Here is a 13,103-nt window from a genome sequence, read left to right on the forward strand (position 1 = left end):
CCTCTGCTGCTGCCTGGAGGGTTACCTGTGGCTGAGGTTTCTTTTGCTGTCTGTCTTGGGTTGTGGCTTTAGTTTGGGAACATTTGAGCTAAAAAGCCAGGAGTGTCTGGATCAGGTGTATTAACCTGCTGTGAATCGGGGATTGTTCTTTTCAGGAAACCCTCTATCTAGTTCTACATTCCTAGAAGAGAAGTCCAGTGGGACTAGCTCATCTGTCCTCCCACATAGCACCTCTCTCTGGATTCACTCTAGAGCAGCAGTTTTCTACCTTTTGTCATCTGTGGACCTGTAAAAAATTTTGAATGGAAGTGCAGACCCCTTTGAATTGTAAATGTAGGTATTCGTATCCTTTTGATTGATCATAGGCATCTTTCACAGACCCCTTAGATATAGTCTGCGGACCCTTCGGTCTGTGAACTACAGGTTGAAAACTACTTTTCTAGAGAATGTCTTGTAGGGAAACATGCAATCCTGGTTTAAAAATTGCTAGGGATGGAGAATCCACTACAGCTCCTTGCTAAGCTAATGAAGCCAGTGGTTAATTGCCCTCCTTATTAAAAATGTACACCTTATTCCTAATATGAATTTACGTTTTCTCAGCTTCCAGCCATTGAATCATGTTTTACATTTGTCTGCTAGACTAGAAGGACCATCACTGAAGTTTCCTTTCCCGCATAAGTGCTTGTGTTCTATGGTGAAGTCACTTCACTTAAGCGGAACGAGCTGCACTCCTGGAACCTCTCCCTGTAAGGCATGCTTTCCAACCCTTTAATCATTCTCATGACTCTTCTCCAAACACTCTCCAATTCATTGACATCCTGTTTGAATTACCCCATGCTCAGAAGCTGTCTCCTTCCCAGCCTTAACAAGGCCCTCCCCAGGACTAGCCAGTCACAAGAGGTGGAGTTTCTTTGATTTCCTGAGATCTGCTGTCCATTGAATGCCTTTGCTTTAACTCTTGGACTTGGCATTTTTAGTAGAAGACAGAGACACCAGGGAGAAGGGCCCAGTGAAGATTCACCATGGACTCCACTCCTTTGGTTCCCACCCTCCATGCTGCTTTGAGCCCCCAGGGTACCAACATGGACTCATGTGCCTGTTTTTTTATACGCATTCATGCTGCCCTTTTCACAGAAGGACTTAGAATCATAGAATCATAGAAAGTTAGGGTTGGAAGGGACCTCAGGAGATCATCTAGTCCAAAACCCTGCTCAAAGCAGGACCATCCCCAACTAGATCATCCCAGCCCAAGTTTTGTCTAGCAGAGTCTTGAAAATTTCCAAGGATGGAGCTTCCACCACCCCTCTGGGTAACCTGTTCCAGTGTTTTACTATAATCCTAGTGAGAAAATTCTTCCTAATATCTAACTTAACCTTCCCTTGATGCAACTTGAGACCATTGCTCCTTGATTTCTGCTCTAAGGACTGAGTTGTTGGGGGCGTTTTTGGTGGTGTATAACCTAAACCAAGCTAGGTTGTTTTGGGGTCCAAGCGCACCTTCTAAATCACTGCATTTACCTGACTATCATCTCTGATGCACCATCAGGAGGGTAAGGGGTAGCTGGGATTCTGAGAGCTCAAATCTGTATTTGCCTTAGGTGTGAAAAGGCCTCTGGACACAATTCCCAGTTGGTGTTAATTGGAATCCTTGGGCCAGAACCCACCTGGTGTAAATCAGCATAGTGTCCCCATTCAAGAAAGGGGGAAGAGAGGTAAGAGAAGACAAGGGGGAGCAGATGCACATCCATTCCTCCTGCAGCAATGGTGCCCTCTCCCCCATTAGCAGAGGGTAGGCTAAGCGACCGCCAGAAGTTGTGTCATAGTTTGCAAAGGTCAGGGAATTATGGCTTTCCAGGAGGTCCCTTGATGTCTCATCAGACATGCCAGAGCAAGCTTGATGTTAGCCCAATTTTCACAGGCGGCTGGTCACTTTCTGGAGCACACAGGTGCAGCCAGCCACAGTGCATGTCTGCCCTGCTCCTGTCCCGAGAGGAGGAGTTTCCTACTGGGTGCTTTGTTATCCAAGTGCTGGGACATTCCTTCAAAGACAAAGATTCCCATCAAGAAGAGCAGAAGTAATTGTAACTTCAAAGAGCCCTCCTGCCTTAACACCCTCTTCCACCCGACTGCCTGGCAGGCACAGAGAGGCATTGGCCTGACTGACCTGGAACTGTCCTGTCTGGGGAGCTCCCTAAGCAGACCTGTGAGCCCTGCTCTGTCTGGCCAGCACTCTGCTCACAGCTCAGCTGATGGCTGCTAGTGGAAATGGGGCCAATGGGATGGATGGAGCAGGGCACCAGAAGGAGAGAAGATGTCAAGAGGGGAATGTGCTGGAGATTTTTTCATAAGCTCTTAGGCTCAGAAGATATTTGCAGCCTTTGTTTAGGAGGGCCCAGGCATCACCTGGGCCTTGTAAAAAATCGGGAAGTGTCTTCCATATCCCAGTTAGGATTTTTAGAGAAGTCTGGGGGTTAGGCACCCAGCCCTCGTTGTTCTGGCCTCTCTACCTCTGTGCCTTCCTCTCTCTTTCAAGAGATCCATTTTTACAGGAGTTCAGTGCTGTTTGATGGAGTTCACCCTGCAGGCAGGTCACCATTAACAGGTGCACAGAAACCCAGCTGAGACAAAGGAAGGTCCAGAGGATGAGGTTCTGGACCAGGAGTCAGCAAGCCTGGGTTCAGTGCCCAACTCTGTTATAGACTTCCTGTGTGACTATAGACAGTTCATTTGCCTGCTCAGTTCCACCTCAGCTCCCCTCTGTAAAGCAGCTGATACTTCCTTCCTGCCTTGGCTATTCAGACCGTTATGTTGCATCTGCAGTACCCAGCACAATGAGGGCCCAATCTCAGCTACAGAATGACTGTGCCAGTTTTAAATAGCAGTAATTCAGTGGCACCATCATGGCTGAGGGGTAGATTCATAGATGTTAGGGTCGGAAGGGACCTCAGTAGATCATCTAGTCCGATCCCCTGCATAGGTAGGAAAGTGTGCTGGGTTCAGATGACCCCAGCTAGATGCCTATCTAACCTCCTCTTGAAGACCCCAGGGTAGGGGAGAGCACCACCTCCCTTGGGAGCCCATTCCAGATTTTGGCCACTCTAACTGTGAAGAAGTTCTTCCTAATGTCCGGTCTAAATCTGCTCTCTGCTAACATGGCCATTATTTCTTGTAACTCCCAGGGGCGCCTTGATGAGTAGAACCTCACCAATTCCCTTCTGCGCCCCCATGATGAATTTATAGGCAGCCACAAAGTTGCCTCTCAACCTTTTCTTGTGGAGGCTGAAGAGGTCCAGGTGTCCTAGTTTCTCCTCGTAGGGCTTGGCCTGCAAGCCCTTAATCATGCGAGTGGCCCTTTTCTGGACCCTCTCCAAGTTATCCACATCCCTCTTAAAGTGTGATGCCTAAAACTGGATGACACCTCTCCCCTCCCAGCTTTCTCTGAGATCACCTCCTTGGGGCATCTGCCTCTTGCCCACACTTGGCATCTGCCTCTTGCCCACACTTCCAGAAGGAATCTCACCATTCTCAAGTGCAGGCACACGACCCCATACGTACCCGTCTCTTGGAGCCCAGAGAGGATGACTCCATTTCAGACACTTGCTCTGCTTCTCTTCAATAGCCTGTGACCAGCAGTAGTGACCAGCACCCTCCTTCACATGAACCATTTTGTTTAATAGTTGGAGCAAAGCTTGTGAAGTCTAGCCTTATCCCAGCTAGTATTTCACTACCAGCTATGCTAGACTGACCTTCCTCTTCATTTACAAGAATAGGACAGAAGCAACTTAGATTCTCCTAGCCCAACCCAGGTCTTTCTGTCTGTCTCCCCACTTTCTCTAGTGATGCACAGACAGTATTATCATAGTGAGTTCCTTGCTTCAGGTGCAAAGTTCTCTGCTTCTGGAGAGAGCACCCAGCAGGGCCTTACCCAGGAGAATGACCCCATGACATTCACTGGATGCCATGGGGGCTCCATTGTTTGGGAAGTTGGGCCCATTCTCCACATAAGGAAGCAAAGCTGGGCTGGCAGGGACATGCCCTGTCTAGGTGGGGGTGGGCTGACTGAACCATATGGACACAGCCAGCCCTGTATGTCTGCATTGCGCTGTCTCTAGCTAGCACTATCAGCCTCGCTGTTTCATCAGCATTACACATACATCACATTCAAGCATAAATTTTAAAAAAGGCGATTTGTGGAGAGCCTGATTCTCCCACCCTTGCTCTGTGGGCAGCCCTATGACATCAGAGTGTTCTCTGTGAATCTCTCAGAGCCCCAGGGCACATCTCTAAAAAAAGAAAAATCCAAATTCTCTGATGCCAAAAGCACTTACCACTCTCCTGGACTCTCTTTGTGATAATAGTGATAATAAATGTCTCAGTCTGCCCTGGAGCCTTCTCCCCAGATTCAGGGGATCTTCTTGGCACAGGCAGAGGGCTGTTATCAAAGGGGGAGGATGTTTATAACAAGGTTCAGTGAAAATAGAAGCCAAATGAACCTTATAATCAGGTTACTATGCTTTATGAGCCAGGCTCAGAGCTGTAAAGTACATTGCATGCAGAGAAATCTCCCACTGCTGAGCTGGGAAAAGCGCAGAAACTGCTATTACAGCAAAGATGCCCTGCAACAATTTAAAGAACAAATTAAAATATGACTCTGTGGCGACACTATACTAGACCAGGATTGTTTCCTGCTGTTCTTCTTGTCTCTCTGCCTACTTGGGTCTGCCTGTAGACTCTCAAACATACTTAAATTGTAAGCTCTGGGGGAACAGGGAGGTCTAATTCTGTTCTCTGTACAGCACCTCTCACAGTGGGGTCATGCTCCACTTGGGGCCTTTAGATGCTACCATGGTAAAAATTAATGTGTATCAATAGATCCCAAGCTCCTCAGCATCTGTACAGCACCAGTGCTATGCACATAGCAGACCCTGCAAAAACAAAAAGGATATCTTCTTCAGGACTAAGTTGAGCTCTCATTCCAGTGTTGCCCCAACTCCCAGACCCGCAACACTCTCTCATCTGATTTCAGTGATGCTTTCAGCGTGTCCCAGTTGGAAATGTGTGTTAGATGCTAGATGCCACATTTTTCAGTCTGGTCACAAGCCCATCGTGCAACGATGACTCAAGCTAATTCACTCAAGCGCTCTCAGACCTCCCTTGCCTTCTCATAATTCCTCCTGTGTGTCTCAAAGTTCTTGCACAATACATTGGGAAAGAATTACAGAGTGGTCCCTTCTGGCAGTACAGAGGAATATGCAATATGCTCCAAGAAGTCCTAGCGATGTACACAGGAGAACAGTACCTCAGGGGGAACGTGGTACCTCAGCTCTGGCTTTGCAGTACAGTGTGGCTACTCAGACTCAAGCAAGGACAATCCAGCTGCTCCCAGCTGGGTACTGATCACCTGAGTTAACTCTACAGGGAAGACCTACCCTTCAGGTCAGGAGGTGACTTCATGCCCATGAGTGGTGCCACTGAACTCCCTAGGACCGATCATCAAGGTTCCTGGCTTTCTCTGATAAAAAAAAAAATCCCCAGTTTTTGGATTTAAAAAAGTAACCCAAAATCCACGTTTTCCCATGATCAAAATGAAACACCGGTCTATATCTATGTATTAGTGGTGTTTCATTTTGATCACGGAAAAATGTGGATTTTGGGTTACTTTTTTTAATCCGAAAATTGGGGATTTTTTTTTAGCAGAGAAAACTGGGATCCCTGATGATCACATGTGCAAAGTGATGAGGGAAGCTGTTGGCTGAAGGTTTTTAACAGGCTGAATGTCCTGATAACTAATAGCAAAGAAGCACTCAGCCCGTTAATGATTCTGTACAGACTGCAGAGCATTTATAGGTTCCCAAAAGCAAGGTTTTCTATCCCATGGGATATCCCAGCAGGTTGCTATTGGCATTCCTATGGTGGAACTTAACTAGCTGATAAAAGAGTTACCCCCTGGAGTCTGTTTGCAAGGCTTTTCAGCATTAGCAATAACGACTGCAGGGTTGTGAAAGATATGGTCCATGGGGTTGGAAATTTGTGAGGGGATGGGATGAGGGGGAGGAATGAGCCATGGAAGCATTAATTTACACAGCATCCAGAGCTATGTTGGGTTGGTGGTGTTGCCAGAACTGGAATTCGATAGAAAATATTTTGTGCAAGATCATGGCTTTTCTTGGATCCCCTACACCTTCACTGTGTGGGGCATTTTGCAGGAGGTCCTTCCCCATGCAGCACCTTGCCATTACGGGAATGCTGCATCTTTCTGTCTAAAGTTTTGCTAACACATCAGCAAGGAACAGTGGTGTTGCTCTGGCCCCGTGCATACATAGGTGATCTTCTGGGGATCCCCAATGAGCTGGCCAGGCAGGAAAACCCTGGTTGTTAATGACTCCACATGTGTATTGAAGGATCATTCCTTAAGGAGATGATCCTCCAAGCCCAAAGGGAGGTAATCCCAACATGGATCACAGGGGGCAAGAGGGCATAAAAGCCCCCTTGGCTCACGAAAAGCATACAGGAACGTCTCCTAGCTAAAAAGGAGGCATACTCCCAATGGAAGGGAGGGGCCACCACCAGGGAGGACTATACCTCGGTTGCTCGGGGATGTAGGGGGGCAGTCAGGAAGGCCAAGGCGGAGATAGAACTGGGACTAGCTCCTTGGATCAAGGGCAACAAGAAGTCCTTTTTTAAATACATAGGGGGTAAAAAGAAGGTACTGGGTAACGTGGGGCCGCTGCAAGGCATGCTAGGAAATCTGGTCGTTGCACCAGACGACAAACCTAACCTATTTAACAATTTCTTTGCCTCCATTTTCCTGAGCAGGGATCGGGTCACCACCCCCAACGGGACCCCCATAGGCCCCAGGGGAGGCGTACCCAGGCCTGGGGTCAGTGAGGATCTAGTCAGGGAACTTCTGGAGGGACTGGGCATATTTAAATCATCTGGTCCTGATGATCTCCACCCGAGTGCTGAGGGAATTAGTAGAGGTCATTGCGGGACTCCTGGCACGGCTTTATGAGCACTTGTGGTGCTCTGGTATGGTGCCAGAGGACTGGAAAAGGGCCAATGTGGTTCCCATTTTCAAAAAAGGGAGGAAGGAGGACCCTGGAAACTATAGGCCAGTTAGTCTTACCTCAGTCCTGGGTAAGCTTTTTGAGAGAATTATCCTGGCACATGTCCGTGAGGGGCCAGCAGGGGAGATTATGATTAGGGGCAACCAACACAGGTCCATTAGAGGCAGGTCCTGTCAGACCAACCTGGTGGCCTTCTATGACTAGGTTACAAAATCCTTAGATGCAGAGGTAGCAGTGGATGTAGTCTTTCTGGACTTTAGGAAGGCCTTCGACACTGTCTCTAACCCCATTCTCATTAAAAAACTAGGGGACTGTGGTGTCGACAACTACACAGTCAAATGGGTCACTAACTGGCTGGAGGGTCGCACCCAGAGAGTGGTGGTGGATGGGTCATTTTCGACCTGGAGGGATGTGGGCAGTGGGGATCCGCAGGGCTTGGTCCTTGGGCCCGCGCTGCTCAACATCTTCATCAGCGACTTGGACGAGGGGGTAAAAAAGCACCCTGTTCAAATTTGTAGACAACACTAAGTTGTGGGGGGAAGTGGGCACGCTAGAAGGGAGGAATAGGCTGCAATCGGACCTAGACAGGTTACAGAGGTGGGCGGATGAGAACAGGATGGGTTTCAACACTGATAAGTGCAAGGTGCTGCACCTGGGGAGGAAGAACCAGCAGCATACCTACAGGCTGGGGAACTCCCTTCTCGTCAGTGCAGAGGCAGAAAAGGATCTTGGAGTCATTATTGATGCCAAAACAAACATGGGCCGACAGTGTGGAGTCGCATTCAGGAAGGCCAACCATACCTTGTCATGGATCCACAGATGCATCTCAAGCAGGTCCAAGGAGGTGATCCTCCCCCTCTATGCGACACTGGTTAGGCCGCAGTTGGAGTACTGCATCCAGTTCTGGGCGCCGCACTTCAGGAGAGATGTGGACAGCATTGAGAGGGTCCAGAGGAGGGCCACTCGCATGATTGGGGGTCAGCAGGGCAGGCCCTACGAGAAGAGGCTATGGGACCTGAACCTGTTCACCTTCACAAGAGAAGGCTGAGGGGGGATCTAGTGGTCTGTTACAAACTAGTCAGAGGGGACCAGCAGGCATTGGGGGAGTCCCTGTTCCCCCGAGCACTACCAGGAGTGACTAGAAATAATGGTCACAAGCTGACAGAGGGTAGATTCAGACTAGACATCAGGAGGTGCTACTTCACTGTCAGGGCGGCTAGGATCTGGAACCAACTTCCAGGAGAGTGCTGGCTCCTACCCTGGGGGTCTTTAAGAGGACACTAGATAAACACCTTGCTAGGGTCGTTTGACCCCAGTACTCTTTCCTGCCATGGCAGGGGGTCGGACTTGTTGATCTGCTCAGGTCCCTTCCGACCCTACCAACTATGAAACTATGAAACTATGAAGTGGACGAGCAGGTATGTGGATTCTCTGTGGTTAAACAGCATGTGGCATTCAGACTGGACATGTTCCTAGAGACCTCTCAGCTCAGTCACTGACTTGGTGCTTGGTCTTAGACAAGCCTCTTACCGTCACACTCTACCATCCATGGTATGGACATAGCCATACTTTTTCATTTTTAGTAGAAAACAGAGAAACCAGGGAGAAGGGCCCTGGGGCTCTCCAGGTGAGAAGCACTATCACTAGGGTAGGAATTATTGTTACTGGCACTGGGTTGTGCCTACTACATCCATCTGAAAAACAGCACGTCCTTCCTCTCGCTGAATGCATGGTTATCTGGTTGTAGCCCCATGAGTCAGACCCTGGCCCTCAGTGGAAGCCTGCTAGAATGAAGCTGTGCTCCATTTCCCTCCAGAAAGAGGACTCCAGGAGGAGTTAGTGCCAGCATAGATGGGGTTTTCCCTCCTGCTGCAGGACGGCAGGGAATAGAGTCACCCAGGTATGTGGGCTCCCCTCAAGGGACTCAGCTGGAGCACTGAACAGGGTCTGCACAGATGCAGTGCTACCAGACCACTGCCCAAGAGACAGAGGAGGCAGAGAGGAAGAGCGGCTAGTTTGGAAGAGAACAGCTTGGGGGAAGAGCGAAAGCCAGACACCTTCCTCCACAGACCTACATCTTCTTGGCTCCTTCACCCTAATGCCCTGTCTCCCAGGCCAGAGAATCAGGCTGAAAAGTAGGGAGGTTTCAGGTGAGTTATGAAGTTATCCCAGCCTCTGGCACGGATCTTTGAAAACTCTTGGTGCTCTGGTGTAGTGCCCGAAGACTGGAAGAAGGCCAATGTGGTGCCTATCTTCAAGAAAGGGAGGAAAGTGGATCCAGCTAACTATAGGCCCATCAGCCTGACTTCTATCCCGGGGAAGTTCTTAGAAAAGTTTATTAAAGAGGCCATCCTTAATGGACTGGCCGACACCAACATCTTAAGGGATAGCCAGCATGGGTTTGTTGCGGGTAGGTCTTGCTTGACCAATCTCATTTCCTTCTACGAACAGGTGACCTATCACCTGGACAAGGGAGAAGAGATTGATGTCATATATCTTGACTTCAAAAAAGCCTTTGACCTGGTTTCCCATAATCACCTCTTAGAGAAACTGGCCAATTGTCGCCTTGGGTCCTCCACGATCCACTGGCTGGAAAAATGGCTCTGGGGTCGGACCCAGAGGGTAGTAATTGATGGAAGTCACTCATCGTGGTGTCCGGTGACCAGTGGGGTCCCCCAAGGCTCTGTCCTTGGACCCATACTGTTCTACATCATCATTAATGATATGGACACTGGAGTCAGAAGCGGACTGGCCAAGTTCGCTGATGACACCAAACTTTGGGGAAAAGCATCCACACCAGAAGGCAGGCAGGTGATCCAGGCTGACCTGGACAGGCTCAGCAAGTGGGCGGACGAGAATCTGATGGTGTTCAACGCCGATAAATGCAAGGTTCTCCACCTTGGGAAGAAAAACCCGCAGTATCCTTATAGGCTCGGCAGTGCTATGTTGGCTAGCACTATGCAAGAAAGAGACGTGGGGGTCATCATTGACCACAAGATGAACATGAGCCTGCAGTGCGATGCTGCGGCTAGTAAAGCGACCAAAATGCTGGCTTGCATCCATAGATGCTTCTCAAGCAAATCCCAGGACGTCATTCTCCCCTTGTACTCGGCCTTAGTGAGGCCGCAGCTGGAGTACCGCGTCCAGTTTTGGGCTCCAGAATTCAAAAAGGATGTGGAGAAGCTTGAGAGAGTCCAGAGAAGAGCCACGCGCATGGTCAGAGGTCAGGGAAGCAGACCCTACGATGACAGGCTGAGAGCCCTGGGGCTCTTTAGCCTGGAAAAGCGCAGGCTCAGGGGTGATCTGATGGCCACCTATAAGTTTGTCAGGGGTGACCACCAGTATCTGGGGGAACGTTTGTTCACCAGAGCACCCCAAGGGATGACAACTAGGTCGAATGGTCATAAACTACTGCAAGACCGTTTCAGGCTGGACATAAGGAAGAATTTCTTTACTGTCCGAGCCCCCAAGGTCTGGAACAGCCTGCCACCGGAGGTGGTTCAAGCGCCTACATTGAACACCTTCAAGAGCAAACTGGATGCTTATCTTGCTGGGATCCTATGAACCCAGCTGACTTCCTGCCCTTTGGGCAGGGGGCTGGACTCGATGATCTTCCGAGGTCCCTTCCAGCCCTAATGTCTATGAAATCTATGAAATCTATGAAATGAGATCCTGTGTACACAGACTTGTTATTACCTGTTTAGGAAATACTGTCATGGCTGAGTACAAGGCAGGGGAAAGATCCAGGAGTCAGAGCCATTGGCCATGCTGAGCACAGGGCTGCTGCTTCCCAGCCCCTCCTTCTCAAATCAGCTTGAAAGAGTCCAAAGGAGAGCCACATGCACCATTAGAGGTCAAGAGAACAGGCCTTATGAGGAGAGGCTGTGGGGCATGGGACTCTTCAGCCTGGAGAAGCAAAGGCTCAGGGGTGACTTGGTGGCAGTCTTTAAGTATACAAGGGGTGTGCATCAGGAACTGGGAGAACATCTGTTCACCAGGGCACTCCAAGGGAAGACAAGGTCTAATGGTCACAAGATGCTGGAAGACCATTTTAGATATAAGGAAAAACTTCTTTACTGTCCAAGTCTCCAGAATCTGGAAAAGACTCCCCCCAGAGGTGGTGCAAGCACCTACTCTGGATACCTTTAAGAAATGCTTGGATGCTTAACTTGCTGAGGTGATCTGACCCCAGCTGACTTCCTGCCCCTGGGGCAGGGGGATGGACCCAATGATCTCATGAGGTCCCTTCCAGCCCTAATGTCTATGAAATCGATGAAATCAGTTTGGCTGCAGCCTGTAGTCATCCCATGTGCTCCCACCCTCATTTAGCATCTGCCTAGGTCCCTCTGTCCTGCAGCAGCTCCTCGGTGCCCCCTTGCTCTGCTGCTTAGATATTGGGGTTGGGGGGGCTCTGTTTTTCCAGCTGGAGAGGGCACTGCACGTGGAAGCAGCCCAGCGTGAGGGGGATGGCAGCCCCGCACTTGCAGAGCTGAGGCGGAAATTTGAGAATGATGAGAAGGCCTACAGGCGCAAGCTGCAGGCCTACCAGGACGGGCAGCAGCGCCAGGCCCAGCTGGTCCAGAAGCTGCAAAACAAGGTGGGAGCCCTTCCCATATGAGTTTCACCAAGGGCAGGGGCCAGGGGGAGGCACCAGCCTTTCCTCAGCAAGCTGGTGTGGCTCAGGGTAACTGCCCTGACACCAGTGGGACTGCACTAACTGACTCCTGCTGAGGATTTGGGCCCTCCATGTGCCACAAGGCATGATCTGTTCCTAGTCTGATCTCAGCCACTGGCACATGTCAGGCAGAGCGCTGACATCTGATCCTCTGCAGCAGTGGGAGGCAGGCTGCCTGCAGGGTGCTGTCCCTGAATAGCAACACTAACAGAGCCCCCCTGACTGTGTATGGTTCCTGACTTGTTGGACAGACTGAGTTTGCCTGGCATCCTGTTTGGCCAAGCAAATGAAAGAGGAGGATGTCCTTGTCCAAAGCCCTGCACAACAGGAGGGATGATTCTTCTCAGCCCTGTGGGCACTGTAAGATGAAGGAGCACAAGAATGTATATTTCTGTCACAACAGAGTGTTTGCAAGGCAACAACAGCTAGGCCACCAATACAAAGGCATGGCAGTTTATGCCACACCTGGAGGCTCATAAAGAGGGTCTGGATCATCCCAAGCTGCTGCTTGCATCTGCTGGGGGCCAGCTACATGTTTTACTAGGGGCCTTATCCAAGGCCAAGGACAGTCAGTGGGAAGAGTCCTGTTGACTTCAGTGGGCATCAGATCTGCCACTTTATCATCTATACTGGCACCGATAGAGAGGAAGCCTGTGGGGGAAAACATTCAAAACTCCATGTTCTTTAGGAACCTAAGCCCTATGGAGTGACTTTGGCAGTTTTACCACTGATGTATGCCTTCAGTGATTCGGGTTTCTCTCTCCCTTCTCTTTTCTCCTGCTTGTCTTCTTTTTTCATTCTCTTTTCCTAACTCCCTTCTTGCCCCTTCCCCCATTTCCCATCACCCTTTTTTGTTTCTCGGCCTAGGTTCTTCAGTACAAGAAAAGATGCGGGGACCTACAGCAGCAGCTGCTGGAGAAAACATCTGAATCTGAGCATCAAAAACATCTGGTCAGTACAGATTTTGTTATCCTGGCAAGGTTGAGGCATCATACAATGAGGCATGCAATGCTTTTACTCTTGACTTTGTGAGCAATTTACGTATTAGTATCCCATCATGCCCTGAGTGCTTAATTGCAGCATTGCTTTGGCAGTCTGCCTAACCTCGCAAAATAACTGTTGCAAATAGACCACTGTGTATTCTTCTGTTAATAAAAGTGCATATAATTGAAATGGTTCTATTTGGCCTTCCAAGTAGCCTGGTTGTGTTGTATAACACATGGCTCTCATAGGCAGCTGGTCACTTCAGTTTGCAAAGCACTCTGAGCAAACAGCTCCAGCATCTCATGGCCATGCAGAACAGGTGATGAGGGGGCTTCAGCAGAGTTTAAAAGTCATGTGGGATACAGCACTTGGGATCCA

The 13,103-nt window shown here is 49.6% G+C and overlaps 1 protein-coding gene across 4 annotated transcripts in view; it reads left to right on the forward strand.

The window, feature by feature from the left end:
* CROCC2 (ciliary rootlet coiled-coil, rootletin family member 2) overlaps positions 1 to 13,103 on the forward strand; it is a 94,702-nt gene that overhangs the window by 14,486 nt on the left and 67,113 nt on the right. For all 4 annotated transcript variants that reach the window (XM_019486074.2, XM_059730864.1, XM_059730863.1 and 1 more), the window contains exons 4-5: positions 11,490 to 11,663; positions 12,609 to 12,692. In XM_019486074.2, the coding sequence (XP_019341619.1) occupies positions 11,490 to 11,663; positions 12,609 to 12,692 (258 nt within the window). The remainder of the gene's footprint in view (positions 1 to 11,489; positions 11,664 to 12,608; positions 12,693 to 13,103) is intronic.

Source organism: Alligator mississippiensis, chromosome 7 (assembly GCF_030867095.1).
Source record: "Alligator mississippiensis isolate rAllMis1 chromosome 7, rAllMis1, whole genome shotgun sequence".
Lineage (NCBI taxonomy): Eukaryota > Metazoa > Chordata > Crocodylia > Alligatoridae > Alligator > Alligator mississippiensis.